An 18,463-nucleotide genomic window follows, 5' to 3' on the forward strand; every position below is an offset into this window, starting at 1 on the left:
TTATTTGATAATTACTGTTGCTGTTACATGTGAGTTTATAGCTCAGTGACAACATATCCCCAAAGTGACACTGAAGTATTTAACACTGGGCTATGTGATTGATTACATATAAATGGGAATAATGCTATTTAACTAAAATTTATTCTGCATATCTGTAAAAAAATAATTGGTGTAAATGAAGGAACCACAGAGTTTCTAGCCCAGAATACCACAGAATCAGGGGTTCTTCTGTAGAGTTTGCATTCAGCCTGCTACAGATTACATGAAGCTCTAGAGATAATAAGATTTTGAATACATCTATATTTGCTGAAGAAGTCATAATTCCAAGTTTTCTAATATGGGCCTAAAATTGTCACCTAGCCAGTACGTTTTGAACATGTTAGTTGAATACAGAATATCTGTGTTTTCACTCAAAGAAAATTCTCACTACCACAAAAAAAAAGGCACAAAATTTGCACGTTATGACAAAAAAATTGATTAAAAAAAGGCTAGTAATACCGAGTGAAATAATGCCTTTGGCTAGTGGTATGTGCACAGAAAGCACAGCTTCCCCAAAGAAAACAAAACAGCCTTGACAGCTATTTTTGACTTTCTGGCCACCACCATCCTAATATCCTAAAATACCCTTAGCCAAGCAGATGCTTATCAATACCCACACTGTGCAGAGAGCACACTATTATGAAAACGTTAGGGTGAAAATTAAGTTACAGCTGGAGTACATACCATGCAAGTACCAGGAGAACATTCTTAGACACAAGAACATGAAAAAAAAAAGAGACAGCAGCACAATGAGACTCCGGGAATGAACAGCTGCACGAGGAACCCACCCACCAGCGGCTGCAACTGCTCATACAGTCATCCCTAGCTCTTATGTAGCCTAATACCTTCAGGAAAGGAATACTAGTGAGTATGTGAGCTTCAAATATACTTTACTTATTTGAGAAGCCAGGGAGTTATTTTGGGTTCATTTATATTTGTAAAGAGGATGAAGTAGAGTTTCCGATGGCAATTACTGCTGTCAGTATCACATCAAGACTCTTGGTTGTAGTGCCTTAAAATGCATATGTGGTTCTAAAGTTAGATTAAGGGTATTAAAAAAATAGAAGAATATGGAGTATTGCTAAAGCTTGCGAAACAAATCCTAGCTTAGTAAGATTTTGCTAACAACTATCTATTTGAAAATAAGCAACCAAAAAAAAAACCATAACCAGAACAAAGCTACTTTAACACCTATTCACAGATTACCAGTCTAGAATATTTATTTGTCTTTGCTCTGGTAGCTTCATGTAGTAAGACAGACCACAAAACTAACCCACTAAGCTCTCAGAGCAAAATCTGACCTTAGAGATGGAACTGCAATCAAATTAATTTTTTAGCATTCAACTGGGGAGTATTCACAGTCACATAATGTTTTAAAATTCTGAAAACTGTTTATATGTTATCTTCCCTCCAACCCTAAATGAAACAAGGCATGAGTTCGCAAGTGAGTTTGGCACTTACATGCAGCAGTTAAAAAAGGAAAGCACTTACCCACTGGCAAAGAACTCACTAGGAGTTACGGAATTTAGTTCTGAGTGTCACCGTTAAAGCCACGGTTGCCTATTCTCCCCAGCCCTCCCACTTCAGTGGAACATTAGTGCAGTAATACATCACGAGCAGGAAAGCAAGATGAGAAAGGAGAGACTTGATAAACTCTGAAGAGAAGAAAACCCTGCAAAGGAATCCACTTATGAAAAGTTAGGGTACCCCAAGAGCAGCAGGGTCCCAGTATTCTGCCAGGCTACTGCATAGCCAGCCACTGTGTTGTGTGCTAGTCAGGCCCCTTAGATGTGTGGCTTCATGCCTAGACAAAGGAATTACAATAATCAAGTTCAGAGAGCGTAGAAGCATGAATTACTACATAATTCAGTTTCAAGAGAATGTGTCAGAGTCTTCCAGCTAGTCACAAGCAGCACAGTGGTTTGTCACCACTGTTGCTGAAGCATCCAAAAGCAGCTTTATTTACGTTTATAAATAGTCGTAACTCTGAGAGTGTTGACTGAATATTCATTAAAAAGTCATCAGTCCTACCAAATAGCTACTAATATATTACATGAAGTCTTACAGGATGCACCCAGAAAGCAATGAATTTTACTTATGTCATATTTATAAAAAGAAAACAATCCCAACCTTCAGATGGCACCTTCTGATGACTAGGTCTTAGAGCCACAGGTTAAAAAAGGCAAGCCAAGAATGGAGCAGGGTGTCCACACAGACTATTCTGGATTTAACAGCTATTGTTAAATTGTGTTTACATTCTCCAATAACACAAATACCTGGGTTCAAGAAAGTGCCTATAGCTGGAGGTATGTCACCTCACTGTATATAAACAAAGTTGTTATTGACTTCAGCATAAAAATGTATTTCAGGTCAGGGTCTTTAAAAAATATCTAACCAACTCTTGTACTCTACCTGTACACCAGCATGTATCACAAGTTAAACAAGTCTCATGGTTCTTTGCTGGGATTGCTCTGATGCAAACTGAAGTGACAGATTCCTTTAAAAATAGCAAAACAAAACTCCCACCCCCACCAAACCCACAAAAAGATACTCCAGTGCTGTAGGATCATCCAGGCTGGCTGTCAGTATGTGCTTACACCTCCCACAGGCCCTTGTTGTGAACACACAGCTTCTGCTCACCAGTATTTGACTAGGAACTCGGCAACTAAAGCAGTGGTCTAATGGCAAGGAACAACTGGGGAAAACAGAGTATAGGACAGCACTGAGTACTTAGTATTTGCAATTTCACCTTCCTCCTAGCACTCTCAAACCTTTTTCAAGGTAAGCTTTGGCTGAACTAACTGCTGAGCCTCCAAATTACATCTTTAACAAATACCTTAGTAGTTTTCATGCACAGAACAATCTTCTGGTTCTGTGCAAATAGAAGGCCAAATCTTACTTCCTCAGTAAAAGTTGAAACAGAGCTTTCATAATTGTTTCCAAGTACAGCTATAATCTTCAACGGTCCACATAAAAGCCTTCCACTACAAGACTCTCGCACAGGTATAAAAAAGCCATTTTCCAAGACACTGGATGCTCACCTAATTATCACTATGCAAAAACCCCAAGATATTCTTCATTCACACTGTGTTCTGCATTTATTACTTTGATGTTATTATTAAGACAAAAGGAGTCCAGCTGCTTAAAAGCTGAATTACAAGCGTGTGTATAGATGACAGTAATAGATTCTTCATGCTTAAATATAAATAAATAGAGAATGCATATAAAAATTGAATAGTACAATCCATTAAGCTTACACACATAAGCAGTAAAATCCACCTGAAAACTGCAATGTACTGATTTGCAATATTTGTCATCTGGAAAAAGATGCAACTTGCCTAAAATAACCTTATAATCTTCAAGAGATTTTCCACATACTTTGGAAAGAAATAATAGCAATTTCTGGGATGTTTATAATAATTTGGTTATTTTAAGACCTTCAAGATACTGACTTTGTCCATGAAGTTATATTATCTGCTGAGCACCACATGTTTAATGATGTATAAAACAAAACAACATGGCTACTGCTCTTATATTCTAAAACAGTAAAATTAAGCACCTTGAATGTGCTTATCTAGCAAAGGTAAAGACAGCACAAAACGCTCGTGCATAAATAATCATTTTAGTCTTGCCAAGTAAAAAATCAAATATACTTAAGAACGGAATTTAAGTATAATTTACTTACTGTAATCTATAGACACAGGTATGTTAAATAACTCAAGAGTATTAGGAAATATTACATAGCTTTGACATTCTGTAATGGTGATAAATCAGATGATTCTTTCAAGATTTAAATCTGATAAACAACTCTTCCATAAATTTGATAACTGAATTGGAATATTTTCTGATAGTTGCAAATTTTTTTTAAGCAAAGAAATTATCAAAAGACTAGAAATATAATTTTGTTATAGAGAATGTGACCTGTGAAAGTTGTCCCTGAATCATTGTGGCACAATTTATCGTAAAACCAAAATCTCAAAATAGAAAGACCTCACCATGAGGAACTGTGCAATTCAAAACTCAAAGAGGCAGAGTAAACACACATGGTGCTAGATTGCTGAAATCTGAATTTTAAGAAAATAAAGCATCATCTAATGTGTACTTTATAACCTGAACTAACATATCATATGTGCTGACAGCTGAGAAATCAGCTTAGTAAACAGAAAATAAATGTATGCATATGTTCACTTCTCTGGTTTACTGCTCTCACTCTCTGCTTGATGCAGACATATGATCCTGAAACAGATTTGAGATGTATATCTTGTATAAACTATGTGTCACTGTTAGGTCTCTCCCTATCATACATCCCTATCTCCCTTTTTGTTTCTTTGAAAATGTAAACTTTGATTATTCGTAACTGCACATTATAAGGTTCTACATTTACACAGGGTTACAATTTTCTGCAACTTCTTTTCTTTACCCTGACGCTAAAAATCAGTGGATCTTCCCTGATTTTAAGGTTTAAATCCCTATCCTTTACAGAAGAATTTGATTTCTGTCCACCCTCCTGTTTTCAAGTCTAATAGTTTAGATGCACTTTCTGTACTTTGATTTGATTTGAAAGAGATCTGGCAATCAAGTTTGCTCAGCTGTCTAATCTGTACAGAGTCTATTGAGATGGATGCGCAACACAAAGTTGTCACTGCTTCCTCTTCATAGGGGTACTCCATTCTCCTGTAGTTCAGAAAGCATCACATCTATTTTGTCCAGAGCAAAGTCTAGTTTGAATTCCAGTGCTGCATATTTTAAAACATAGGCTGTCCACTGGGGATTTATAGCACAGCACTGTGAAGACTGCCAGATACCTTAGTCATCAGATTTGAACGTCACTGCCTTTTCTTAGTTCTTCACATCCTAAAAACAAGCGTAACCTACCGCTATTTTTGCACAGACACTTTCTAGTGACAATGGAATGGTCTGTTCAACCACATTCAATGTGATAGTACCTTAACTCATTGTGATGCAGTGCAGATTCAAAATGCAATGTCATATTTACAGGACAAGGAAGTACAAAAAGTTAACTTTGAGACTTACACATCTAGAATTAGCTCCTTTAATACCTTTCCTACGCCAGAAGCCTCCATAAGCAGGTTAGGTAGACAAGTCTTCTCACCAGACTTGAGAGAGGAGTCTCAAAAGTAAGTGAACGTATCCCTTTGGCCTCGGTTCTACTACACCCTGTGTAAATTTATTGAAGTCAGCAGGTACTTAAAGCAAGATGTTTACACAAACGCATTACTAGCAGTATCCCTTGCCTCATTCCAAGGCAGTTCACTGCCACCTTTTTGGCTTTCCCACCATGTACCTCTTCATAGAAGAGCAGATAGTAGCATATGCAGTGATGAAGGAGGACAAGAATAACCAGCAACTGTTGCTCAGCTCCTGAAACTTGTTGCTTTATAAAAGTTTCCTAATTTGTTATATAAAAAAAGGAAAGAGTAAACAGTTTAGTATGCTAGCATATAGACTATTTTGCTGGACACAGCACAAGGGTATGGGACCATCCAACATGTTCTCTTCAAAGTAAGACTTTAAACACAAGACTGCTGGAAAGGCTTTTCTTCAGCCAGTATATTATGCTTCAGGGATGCTGACATTTCAAAGCAAGTGAGACAGACTGACAAAAGGAACCCACATAATTAATTTGTTCTTCCATTGAAGAAAAATATACTGTCTAGCAGTTGGTAATTCTGCTTACATGTATAAAGAAAGTATCAGAAAAGAAAGACTGATACCTTTCTATCCCCAGAATTTAAAGATAGAAAGACTGAACCAACTATATAACTGGTAACCCTCAGTGAAATAAACATCAAAAGATACAAATATATATATTTGAATTGGACTAACATTTGAACTCTGTGTTCAGAATGGAGACTCTAGCATATCTGACACAGGCAAACTCTGTGGGAACAGCATAATAATCCTAGTCTTCATTTGAATTTCAGGGCAGAACTGTCTTACAGAATTCTGCACACTCTGGTGAAACTGCTCAGGAACGTGACTGGCTTCTGCAAACCCAGCTGTACACAGCATACAGTTTAAGAACCTAAATTAGCAAGACACATGCTTAACTTTAAACAATAAGACTTAAAGAATATCTTAAGTGCCCTACTGATTGGAGCCTGCTTGCATTCCACTTGGCACTGAAAATAGGAAAGAATGAGATAAGAATCCTTAAAAAGTTGTACTAAATGAAGAGTTCTTCCTCTGGACCTTTAGTTTACTAAATAACACCAGTTACCAAACTTAAATTAAAAAACGAATTAGTAACACTATAAGGTTGCTAAATGCATTAGTAACAACATATTAACACTTGAATTATAATGTAAGTAATGATTAGTGCAACCTGACCCTGGAAGATAGCTTGACACTCATTAGCAGCTACTCAAACAGATGTAGTTAAAGCTGCTATCTAGTCAATATATTAGTTATCTGTGGTAAATTAAAGTAAAATAAAGCAAAGCTTGAATAAGAAAGAATGTACATAATTTAGGCTATTTGGAAATATGTATATGTTTACCTTTAAATACTTGCAGCATATCTACATGTAGAACAAGGGCAGCTTTAAATAGCAGGAGAGAGAATAAAGCCTGGTGTGATCGACATGTGCTCTCGAATCAGCTACCCTACAGCACTTTGCTACAAAAAGGATTATTAGGTAAGGTGGGACATAGTGCACAGACCAGATATCCCACAAAGAATTAGAGAATTGACAGTAATTTATTAAAAAAAGAAATTACCTTGAGCAATCAAAAGGGAAATAAAACACATCTCAAACCCAGTTAATTTTTTGTAACAGTTTTAGTAATTACTGCATAAATACATGCATGAGAGAAAAATGACACATAAATAATAAATTTTACTCCCTCTGTTGTTATTGTTCACAGAACCTTTTGCTATACCTTTCCACAAAAATGGATTTACTCCCACATACAGGTTCAACTTTGAAATATTTCAAGCTGAAACAAAAGTTTAAGAAAATTATAAGATATAAAAAGGCCTTTAGGAATGAAATACTTACACAAGCTACTTCAGCCTCCCACTATAGGGTAAGCAATTAAAAAAAAAAAAACCAACCACAAACTGTATGTCTGGTAAATAAATCTGTATTGCTGTAGCGGTGGAGTATGGCTAGTGCTAAATAACAAGCCCAGTGAACAGCAATCACTGAAGACTCTGCTATGTGGATATGCTACAACCATTTATGCCAGGCTGATGGTCAGAGCCTTTGACTTAAACAGCAGCAAGATTTAAATGTAGTAGACACGTCAGTTAAGAAAAGTTGTTAGCTTTTGCATGTGTGCACAAAGACACAATGTTTTCATTTTAAGCCCTTGAAAATAAATTGCAGACAGAAGTTTATCTATTTTAGTCCTAACTGAACTATTGAATTAATAAAGGAACTACAGTGCAGAGAGCTACATTTGCTGATTTTATATGATTCTGTCAATATTCCATTTTGACATTGTGCTGAAAAGCAATCGGAAAAGCTCAAAGTGTTGTTTCTGCACTTTCAAGATTAAGCTACCAAGCTGAGAGAGCTGATTACCCCTGAAGTCTTTTCAAACTCTAAACTATCACTGTCTATATCTCCCCCACCTCATTCTGGCTCTCCTTCCTTCATTTTGCCCATGAATGTTTCAGACAAGCCTATCTTAAAAATAGACTATAATGCAAGAATAAATTGTTTTAGTAGAAGTTCTAAACCAGGAATTAGCCCTATGGGCCAAAACATGTTCTCGATCATCAGTTTATATAACCTCACACTGCGATACTCCAGCCAGAAAAATAAACACTTATCCCGCCCTCATGACTTGCCATCTGGTATGATTTCTTCCTGCCTCTGGAACGTTTATACCCACAGTGCATATAAACACATAGAAGTTAAGTGTATATACATCCATTTTAGTAAGAAAAAGAATTTGTAAATTGTAACTTGTTAAGAATATACCACAAGAACATGTGAGAGGAAGGAAAAAAAAAAAAAAAGGCAACTTCCCGCCTTTGGAAGGCTGTTTCCACTTATTCCATACACCACTTTTCAAAAGTGTTCAAAATGAAGGCAAGTGTTATTAAATCAAACCCTGATGTGTGGGGAAAATGACCACTTTTCTTTATACAAAAAGGTGGTAAATGTGTACTTTTTTTAAAAGGTTTAAAAAAAAAATGGAGAAACTATTGACTAAAACTAAGCACTAGAATGGCCAACAAAAAAAGATATGAAAGGAACGAACGCTCAAAAAATATGCCTTTAAAGTAGTGTTAAAGAGGTAGGTGATAAACACACAGATAATACAGCATGTGTTAACTAGTCCTACTTGAGTAGTACTGTGGGGCAGTAACTGCATACAAATGTAAGGATCCTTACTCTTGTAAGGAACTAGAACAGCTTCATTATATTTTTTTATCAGGGATTTAAAATTGACAGACAGAGAAGAAAGGAAAAAGAGGGAGAAAGTAATTAGAGTTTGCCTGGCTAACTACATGGAACCAGGAAGCTCATGCTAAGAAGAGATCTGGGGAAAGAGACGATTGCAGCTGCTCACATGTTGTAAGGACTGAGCAGAAACAGTTGAGAAATAGCAGACAGATTTTGCATTAGGAGGACGGAGCAGGGAAGCACAGGAACAGCTAACTGAACAAAGTCTGGGAAATTAAATCAGGTAGGTGGATTGTGGCTCAGTTATGAGCAGCCTTCATAGCTAAAAGGAGGAATAGCTTGTATTTCATTTGAAGAGAAGCTCCTGAGAGGGAGAGACAGCTTAAGGGAAAGGAATAATCTGGTCAGAAAAATGAGCAAAGGTTTTTATAAACACCAGTTAAGTCCATGTGAGAGAAGCAAGTTTTAAATGGACAAGGCAAGACAAGAACATGGCAGGAGTCAAGAAGTGAGAAAGACAAGGGCTTAAACATGAGTTTTGGTGTGGACAGAAAGAAGACAGGTTTCGGGAATGCCATTTAAGGAAAAGCAATAAGGTGTATAAATAGCCTGCATGGTTGGATCCAAGAGCAAAGCTGTTGGGCAAATGCTAACAAGGGTCCTCAAAAATCAGAAACAGACTCTCCTTCTGATCTTACTGCAAGTGGGTTTGGAAATTTCTATCCATATCTCCCCCCAAGCTAACATACAATAAGTGACCTTGAGTTCTCCAGTGTTGGTTCAGTGTACAGTAAAGTATATTATATTACCTTGAGCCACTGCTGAAAAGACTTCAGCTAATCTGTTTCACTATGCAATGAAATGGCACTTAAGTTTCAGCTTTTAAGATAAACACAAACATACACTCCAGGTTATCAAATACCAACATGAAGATACAGATTATCAAATACTAATCTTTTTCAATACCAGTAACTTCACTGCAGGTCCATGCAAAGCTATTTTGCATTTTTCATATAGTATTGCCAAAATTAAGAGTATCACTGAGAAAGCCAAGCATTATAATCTTTTGATAGACACAACATTTGCAGAAATATTTTTGTTTAGTTTTAAGTTGAATTTTTAACTACCAATCTTACTATTCAACATTGTGCTTAGGTGCTTTCTGGTAAAGAATTTTGCTGAAGGTGATTTAGAAAGGAAGTGTTATCAATATTGCACAAATATGCCTTTAAAGGAAAGTCGTAAATATTATTGATAGCAGAAGACATACTATCCAATTCAAACATCTGCCCTTTGAGTATCTATTGTGAGTCAGAAATAGGGAGTTGCAGCAGTAAGTTGCAATACAAGAGACCTCACAGTAAAACGCTGTAAGCTTCAGCAGTTACTGAACTTCCATAAACTGTAATAGCTAAATTATGTTCAAAATATGCATTCTTTTTTAAAAAAACTGGATTGGAATAACTTTTCTGGCCTTTTCCTCAGACTCAGTAATATTGTTTTCTTTCCTTTATAAAAGCATTTCTTGGGATTAATATATTTCCACACTTTAAAAAGAAAAAGCTATTGTTTTCTTTTGTTTCAATTTCAATTCTGTTTCAGCCACTAGAAAAATGTTTCGTCCTTCTCCAAGAAATGAAGGAACCATTTAATCTAAATTTATCTTCAAGGAACACAAAGCAAGCAAAAGTTTTCAAGCTATGATAAAAAGTTACACTGCTTTAAATTTGTTTTATAGTTTGTACTACTAGAGCACACCTAAGTGAATTACTACAAATTGCTTCACCTCCTCATTGGAGTCTGAGAATTATAAACAGAAACATTTCTTGTGCATAACCAAATAAATCATAATACTCTCAAACTAGAATTTTTCCATTAATATTTCAGAGGCAGGAAGGAAAACATAGGCCGTAGATACTCATCCATGAACAGTAAAACATTATAGAAGTCTGTGTTAACAAAATATATAAAAATGAGCTTTCAACCACTTCATTGATTATGCAAAGATATTTTTATTTTGTTTTGTTTTAAGAGCAGCTGGAGAAAAGGTTTCTAATATGTAAATATGTTGTCTAAAGAGTTTTGTCACTAGGTTAAAGACTGTGCTTAGTCTGTCCAAAATGCCAGTCATATCTTTGAATGAGAGAAGAAAATTAAAAAAAGATACAGACAAACCTTCCAACAAAACCATCCAACACAGACCTTTGTGAGATCTTTTACTGCAGTAGCTCAAACAACTAATTTGTTTTAAATTGTATAATTAATATAAAATATTTTTAAAATAAAAACATAATCAATGCATAGGTTTTAACATTATTATCAAAAAGTTGGAATGCCAGTGTACACAAGTCACCATTAGTTTGAGTGCCAGCATTCCTTTTTACAGTAGAAATCAGAATAATAATATGACATATTAGGAATTCAGTACTGACAAGGAGCCCTACAATTTGAGAGTTTTCCCCTCTGACCTGCAATTCTGCTCGTAAGTAAAACTATTGTTTCTCTCCTAACTCTTTGCATTCCTCCCAAGTTAGCTTGACTAACATTTCAGTCTGCTAGAAAAGATCTAAAAAGAAAAAAAAAAAAAAGAAAAAAAAAAGATAACTTTCTTCTAGGACAGACTACAGAAAGTATTAGAAGCTTTTAACCCCCTACCCCCCCACATTCACCACTCAGAAATAACAAGATGAATATTTTTCACAGTTTTCTGCCAATTGCCTCCTTCCTGATTCAGTCTAGCTTATGCCTGCCTCAAGAAAGCCTGTTTCTAGGCTTCCCACGTTGTTTCACAGTCTTAAGAGGATCAGCATAAAAACAACAGCAGTTCAGCCCTATATATTTGTTTTAATTTCATGTCCAGAAATATTTCTGCTATAGAAATCCTATTTTAGCTTGCTGGTTTATATGATAATTCTGAAAGTCCAGTAGAGAATGCAACAACAATGAACATAATTGCATTCCATTATTTCATCTATTTAAAATGCAAGTCTTTTCCAGGGCTGTATTCGTTGTTTGTAACTCCACAATAGCTTACAGAGTTGAAAATGATTATTTGCAATTATTATTATTATTGTTGCTATTAATAGAATTCTATCCACAGGCAGAAAAGGTATTTATTTACACCTGTATCTTCTGCACTGCTAAAAGTTGAATATTTGGAAATATCAGGAAGAGAAAATATTTAATTTACATATAACTAGGAAAAAAAAAAAAAGCATTTGGAAGTGCTAATTTACACAACAAGAAGCAAACAAAAGGCAATTAGACTACAGCATGCAACCACTTCAAGTGATGATTGCCTGCTCTTACAAGTCACCTTTTACCTGTCTTAGTAGACAGAAGAAAAGCACTTCAGGCCACATCATGAAAGACAGTGGTTGCAGTGACAAGCTATTGTATTCCAGCAGGGTCCCAGGTAACTCATTCCTGACTCTCCCATATAGCATGTTATCATAGTCTCCTGAAGGCATTTTCTCAAAGCTGGTTGGCAAATTGTTTATCATGTCAACAAACTTCAACTAGTAAGTGGGATCACAAAATGAAAAGCAAGTCCGTGGTATGATTGATCAACAGCAGCACTAAGATCTTAATTTGATTAGGTAGAGGGAATGATGACCGGGGAAGAATAACGTTTAAAGGTTTTGGGAAGGAGCAACATTTGTGACTAGTAGACAAGTAGGGTAGAGAGTGGTTTCAGGAGCCCCAGAAGTTTGACAGAAGATTTTACAGAGAAAGCTGAAAAACAGAAATTGATGGAAATTTTTACCTTTTTAAGTTTCCTTCCTGACCAAATTTGGAGCTTGTTACAACCCAGGGTTTCTGAATAAGAAGTGCTAGTCAGACATTCATGCAGCAAGTCTTTTGATAACACTTGATAGCATTTGTCCAACTGTCAGAGCCCTGTCTCCAGCTGTGGCTAATCACAAGTGCTTCAGATGGAGAAAACAGAAGAAATATCCACAAACTATATCTAACCATTATGTGTATCAAAGAAAAAACAAAGCAAAACATTTTCTGATTACCATTGTGGGTCAACAGTTGAAACCCTGAAGCATAAAAGCTTGTTATAAGCATTCTAACTACAAGCTGCAAGTGTTCTGAATCTATTAAGGACAGCAAAAGCTTTTTCTTGGTCACTCCAAGGCCCACGAAAGAAGAAAAAAAAGCAGTAGTAAGGGGAAACGCTTAAATGCCAGAAAGGCCACAAAGACCATTTACCCCCAAGTCCATCTCTTCCTCTCAAAGAGGAATAAAAACATCCCTCAAAAGAGCATTAAAAAAAAACCAAACAAAAATCCCCTTTGTCTAAAACACTGAAATACCCTCAACACGCTTCAGAGGCAACTTACTTCAGAACTTAACTTGTTTCACTTGAACAACCAGACATTGGATCTAGTTATGACTTTGACATCAAGGTCTACAAATCCCCCAGCACCACATACCTTTTCCATGTGTAAGGAGCTATTCAGAACAAGTAAGTCACCTCTCAGTATTTTCTTCAATAAGAAGCTGGACATACGCAACTTAACCACATATTAGCTTGTTTTTCCAAAACATGGATCATTTTTATGGCTTGTTTTGAGCTGTCTAGTATTTCCATATCTTCTGAAATATGAACAACAGAACTGGACACAGTATTCTAAAACCATACAAAACCAAGATCATATCGCTGCCTCTATGCTGATGCTGTCCTTTTCACATAGCCAAAGATTAGTAATGGTCTTTTTTCTACAGCACTGTGCTGAAAACTTACACTGACTGTGATGCAAAAGTTTCCTAATGCATTCCAAGAGTGTTTCTTTATTATTTTTCTTTTAAAATCTCTCATCTATATGTACAATCCATACTTGCCTGGATTCAAATGTAATGTTAGATTGTAACCATTTAAACAGATAATTCAGATCAGTATTACTAATCTTTCCTTTTCATTAATTCAAAGCTTTTAATGCCCTAAACGATCATTTTTTATCAACTTCCAGCTCTACAAACTATTTTATCAGCTACATAGTTGATAAAATTACAGCCTTTAACCAAACTTCTTCCCTAGAAAGCAAACCTTTCCCTTAACTGTAGACAGAAGTATAAACAAAAGTTCATGTCAGTGAACTAATTATTATCATCTAATGTATGCTATATCAATCCCCAAAATTGCAGATCTCTCAAAAACCTACACTCTAAGAAAAAACACTGACCATGAAACTGTATCAACTGGCACTAATTACACCTTTTATTATGTTGTCTGTGGTAACAGAACTGTAAATTAGTAACTCTATTATTTCACAGGCATGATGCTTAACTTGGGTGTTGGAGTTTTGGGGTAGTTTGTTTTTTAAGATTTGGAACTAAATTGGCCATTTCCCAATCATTTGGAACACTTTCCACTTTTCAAGATTAGTGAATAGTAAATGATGGATTAGGGTGTTTTCTTCATCTAGCTTCTTTAAGAAGTTTTGGGTATATATCATCCAGGACTACTGATTCTGATTTAGCAGATGCTGCCTCTCTTGCCACAAATTATATACATTCCTACAGAGCAGAGGCACCTTCATTTCCGTTTCTGAACTGTCATTTGTATTTTGCAGTAGGATATTATTCTTAGTAAAGAATGCTGTACTATATTTCTTTTGGCCACTGGGATTTCATAATTTTCTTGGACTTGCTTATTCTTGTGGCTCTTGAACACTTCCATCCCTGTTGTTGTTAATACACATACATGTGCGCACACAAACGAAAAGGAAAAAAAGTGATCAATGTTTATACCAGCAAAGAGTAATACAAAACTTTGAATAGAAGTGAAACAAAATAAGTACATGTTAACATGCACATTTTGGGATAGTAAAGGAAAGTCTGTTGACAGCAGCTTTCATTTTCTTTCACTAGATTACCAAATACAAAAAAAAAGAAAAAAATAAAAAAAAGGAGGGGGGAAATAAACCCATAAGAGAGCCTCTAGGATTCTCCCAAACATACTTTTCTGTCTCTCCCAGGAAAGCTACCAAAAACTGTCGATCTCAAAAACATCCTACTTCAAACATTCATACACTACACTCAGTGTCATATCCTACAGGAAAGTAAATTATCTAAGAAATTTTGAGCGATGAAATATTTTTATATCAAATATTGAACAAAAACATCCTCTGTATTAAATCTTCCAAGCACCAGTGCTTGGAAGCAGATGAGGTTCTTCTGGTTTTCTTCTAAAACATTCTGAAAAAGTGAAGCATTCTTTAGTATATTCCTTGCTGTTCAAGCCACAAATTCAACGTAATGATGAAAAAGCCCCAAATCCTGAACAGTGAAAACACTATTCACTAAACCACTTCATTACTTGTTTTCCTCACTCATCTGGGCCAGCATAAATAAAATTCATAATAAAGTAACAGACATCTACTCAAGAGATCACAAATGATTTCTACAAAGAACATTTGAAATGAATTCAATTCTCAGAACATTCTTGGTAAACAAGAATTCAGTTATCACATCTAAAAAAATAAAATATTGATTTAAAATACTTGCAGGGTAACCAAGCAAGACAATAACTAAACACATTGAACATTACATTGAATCCTTTGAATACCATTTTATTAATTTTGCCTGAAAACAGAAATTACAAATAAACTTCTAATTTAATAATGGATATACAAGGCAAGTTTATTTAGGGCTTACTGTTTCAGACACCAAAATAAAATATTCAAATGCTCTTCTGTTTTAAGAATTACATTAACAGGTATATGCAGGTATGTCAGAAAGCCAACTCTGACCTAAATTTAATTCCCATCTTACTCAGAGCTGTATTTAGTAGTTGCAGGATAACATGAGGGTTAAGAGATGAGAGCACTGCCACCTCGTGCCAGTCAAGCTGAAGCCTAACAAACAAGACTACTGACTAAAACTAATCCCAGAACATGTTCTGCCTTTTAAGTCTGACAGTTATTTGAGATCAGATGCTTGAATTATGAAAAGGTATAATAGTATCAGTCTTTAATAACATCTTAAACCAATTCTTTAAATAAAAATAATCAAGCTATCTGTACTTAATCAGCACATCTGGCAGCAACTGCTCATTATATTTGCCATTTTAACATCCTGGTTTTAGTCACTCATAACTGTGATAAATTTCAATCACCATGGATAAGAGCATTGGTAATGGCTATCTGTTTCAGACTAAGTCTTTCTGGTTGTTGGTTTTGGGTTTATTTTGCAAAAAATTATGACAAACAAAAAAAAAAAAAGAAAAAGTACATGCATACACAGTTTGACAGTTCAAAAGATGTATAAAACTTCTTTTGAAACGGTCTAATACACCCATGCTATAAAAAGGGTCATATATTCTTACTGCATAAATATTTAAATACCCAAGTCAACATAAACTTCAGAAAGCTGAGAAGTATTATGAAAATTCTCAAGTATACTGACAAGCCACAAAGAAAAACATTTCCTCTCAGTCCATTCTTAATCTAAAATACAAGCACTACATCAAATATTACATAATAATGTAAAGAACCTGATTTTTTTTCTGTTTATTTACAGATAAATATAATTCTGCTCAGTGGATATTTCAGTAACTTCCCCCACAAGAGTCATTATTACAAGCAATAAAAATGTAAAATAGGAGTACTCACCAATATCATTAGCTAAAGAAGCAGGATCAGAGGCCCCAAGTGTGGCTTCAAACTCCTCCTGAAGACGATAAGCTCTTTGAAGAAGGGATTCAAGCTTATGAATGAATTCAGCACTAATGATATCCTGCAAGAAGATAGACATTAGAAGATTTTTCTATTTGTTTACAGTCTGTAAGATTCCTTTGTAAGATCTAAGAATATTAAGCCTTCAAAGAGCAGACCATGCCACATTAATTTCCTACGAACTGCACAAGGACACTGTCAGATGAATACTTCAACATCCAAAATATACACACTTTTCTAAACATACATATTTTATTTAGTGTAATAAAACTAAAATGTAAATTTTAAAACACTTTAACATTATCCGTGATGTTTACTGCACTAGAAATAATGAAAGACACACAGGTAGATGTTTATTTCAAAATATTTTTAGCATTTAGCTCAAAAAAAAAAAGGAATACAAATAAAGTTCAAGCATATTATTTGTGAACATTCGTAAATTGATCATCTTTCCCAAGACCTTTATCTTTGCTAAGCAGATATCCTCTCGAATAGCCAGAAAAGAAAGGGATGACCCAAGGGATTTTGTGCAGAGAACTAGCGTGCTTGGTAGCATGATAATACCATCCAGAAGCAAACACTGATGCAACAGCAATTGCAAAAAAATAAATAACGTTAATTCCCTCCCCCTGTCCTCCTCCAAATAACCAGCCAAAAAAATCAAAAGGAACAAAGTTAGATGTCCTTTAAATGAATACCACTAAATTGGAAATTTGAATTAATTCTCAGTTTTGGTAGTTGAATTAGAAGTTGAAAAGATTCAGGTAACAAAATGCAATGAATTGTCCGGGCAGCAACAGTAGATCATACATTGAATATACTCACTTCTACACTTTCTTCTGCAATTGCGTCTCCTGCTCCCAGCTTAATGGGACCACAACTTGCTTCATCTTCAACTTGCCTGTTACGAAAAGTTAGTGCCTGCTCCCATCGACGCAGTGCTTCTTCAAAAAGCTCCATACCTAGGGGAGATCAGGAATACCTCCATTCCATCAAATGCGCAGCTTCCATATGAATTCACATTTTAGAGTTGCAGGACATTATATAGCTAATAAGCATGGTTGTAACAGAGGTGTAAGTTTTTGAAACAACAGCATTTCCCAAATGCTCAAAAGAAAGATATCTACCTTTTTAATAAGATAAAGAAGTTCACAATATTATTAAAGCAACAATTTTCAATGTATTTTTTCCTATTTACATTTTAAAATAATTTTATGGATTACTACTACAGATATAGGAATAAAAAAATATGTATTTTGAAAAGCTAACTCTAGATCAAGCAAGATTTCATTATTTTATGGAAATGTTCTTACACACATCCCAACAGGACACTGCGAAAGAACACCACAATAATATTGTGTGTCACTTTGCCATAAAAACAAGAATTTATTTACATTCATTGTTGGTAGATGCTGATTATTCTTATTATAACTTACCCATCAAATATAAATTTTCAGGTGTGGTCACTGGAATATTGACAAGCTTCATATCATCTTCATCTCCTTTATCCCAGGAATTAGAATTGGCACAAGCACAACTGTGACAAGAGGTGGCACTCTGAACCTTAAAAAAAGTAAACAAATTTTGAAGTGTTGTTATACAGAGTATCCTTAAAACTACGTTCTTGCCAGAGTACATTACATCCAAGCTTTCTGCCTAGAAACTGTTTTTACTATGTAGTTGTCCTTCCCAGCTTCTCTAGCCTTCCACACAGCTTGTTCAGGAAAGTTGTTTCAGCTCAGTGAAACCATTAGGTGCTCATTCAGTGCAAGTTAACACACATTCAAGAGCCTTAAAGCACTTTTACTTACCGAGGCCAGGCTTTGAACTGAACCAGAGTATTTACTGAAAAGTCCTCCATTTGCATAGATGCAGGACTGAGATCCTTTTTCCTTGGCAGAGCTCAGAGAAAGAGTCAAGTTTTGCCGACTACTGGAACAACTAGAACCTAAGAGATACACTGATTTTAAAGCTGCTGCAAACTCAAAACATTGTATCTTTTGTTAGCAAGATCTATCAGGAATTGGGTTTACTCTTTTCAATAAAATCCACTTTAGAAGTATACAACAAATATTCCTTTATTTACAGTTTTACATGAGAAACTACAAATTAGAACAGTCAACATCTATAACAATAACCATGCATTTGAGGATCGTTATTTTCCCATCTTATAAAAAATTAAATCTGCTTTTCTCAGTATGGAGATGTGTCCACAAGAACAGGAAACCCCATTGTTAATATACTCTTGATAAAAGAAAGTTTTAATCCAAAGTCATGATTGAAACTTCACCTTTGAGAACAAGACCAGTTTATTTATAATACATCATAATTTTCTTCCTAATTTGCACAATTTCTACTT

General features: G+C 35.3%; 1 protein-coding gene across 2 annotated transcripts in view; it reads right to left on the reverse strand.

Annotated features, from left to right (window-relative positions):
• Positions 1-18,463, reverse strand: part of MIGA1 (mitoguardin 1) — a 44,445-nt gene that overhangs the window by 20,487 nt on the left and 5,495 nt on the right. For both annotated transcript variants that reach the window (XM_052800487.1, XM_052800486.1), the window contains exons 4-7: positions 17,916-18,052; positions 17,541-17,667; positions 16,930-17,066; positions 16,042-16,165 (exon numbers count right to left, since the gene is read on the reverse strand). In XM_052800487.1, the coding sequence (XP_052656447.1) occupies positions 16,042-16,165; positions 16,930-17,066; positions 17,541-17,667; positions 17,916-18,052 (525 nt within the window). The remainder of the gene's footprint in view (positions 1-16,041; positions 16,166-16,929; positions 17,067-17,540; positions 17,668-17,915; positions 18,053-18,463) is intronic.

This window comes from Harpia harpyja, chromosome 11 (genome assembly GCF_026419915.1).
Source record: "Harpia harpyja isolate bHarHar1 chromosome 11, bHarHar1 primary haplotype, whole genome shotgun sequence".
In the NCBI taxonomy this organism is placed as follows: domain Eukaryota; kingdom Metazoa; phylum Chordata; class Aves; order Accipitriformes; family Accipitridae; genus Harpia; species Harpia harpyja.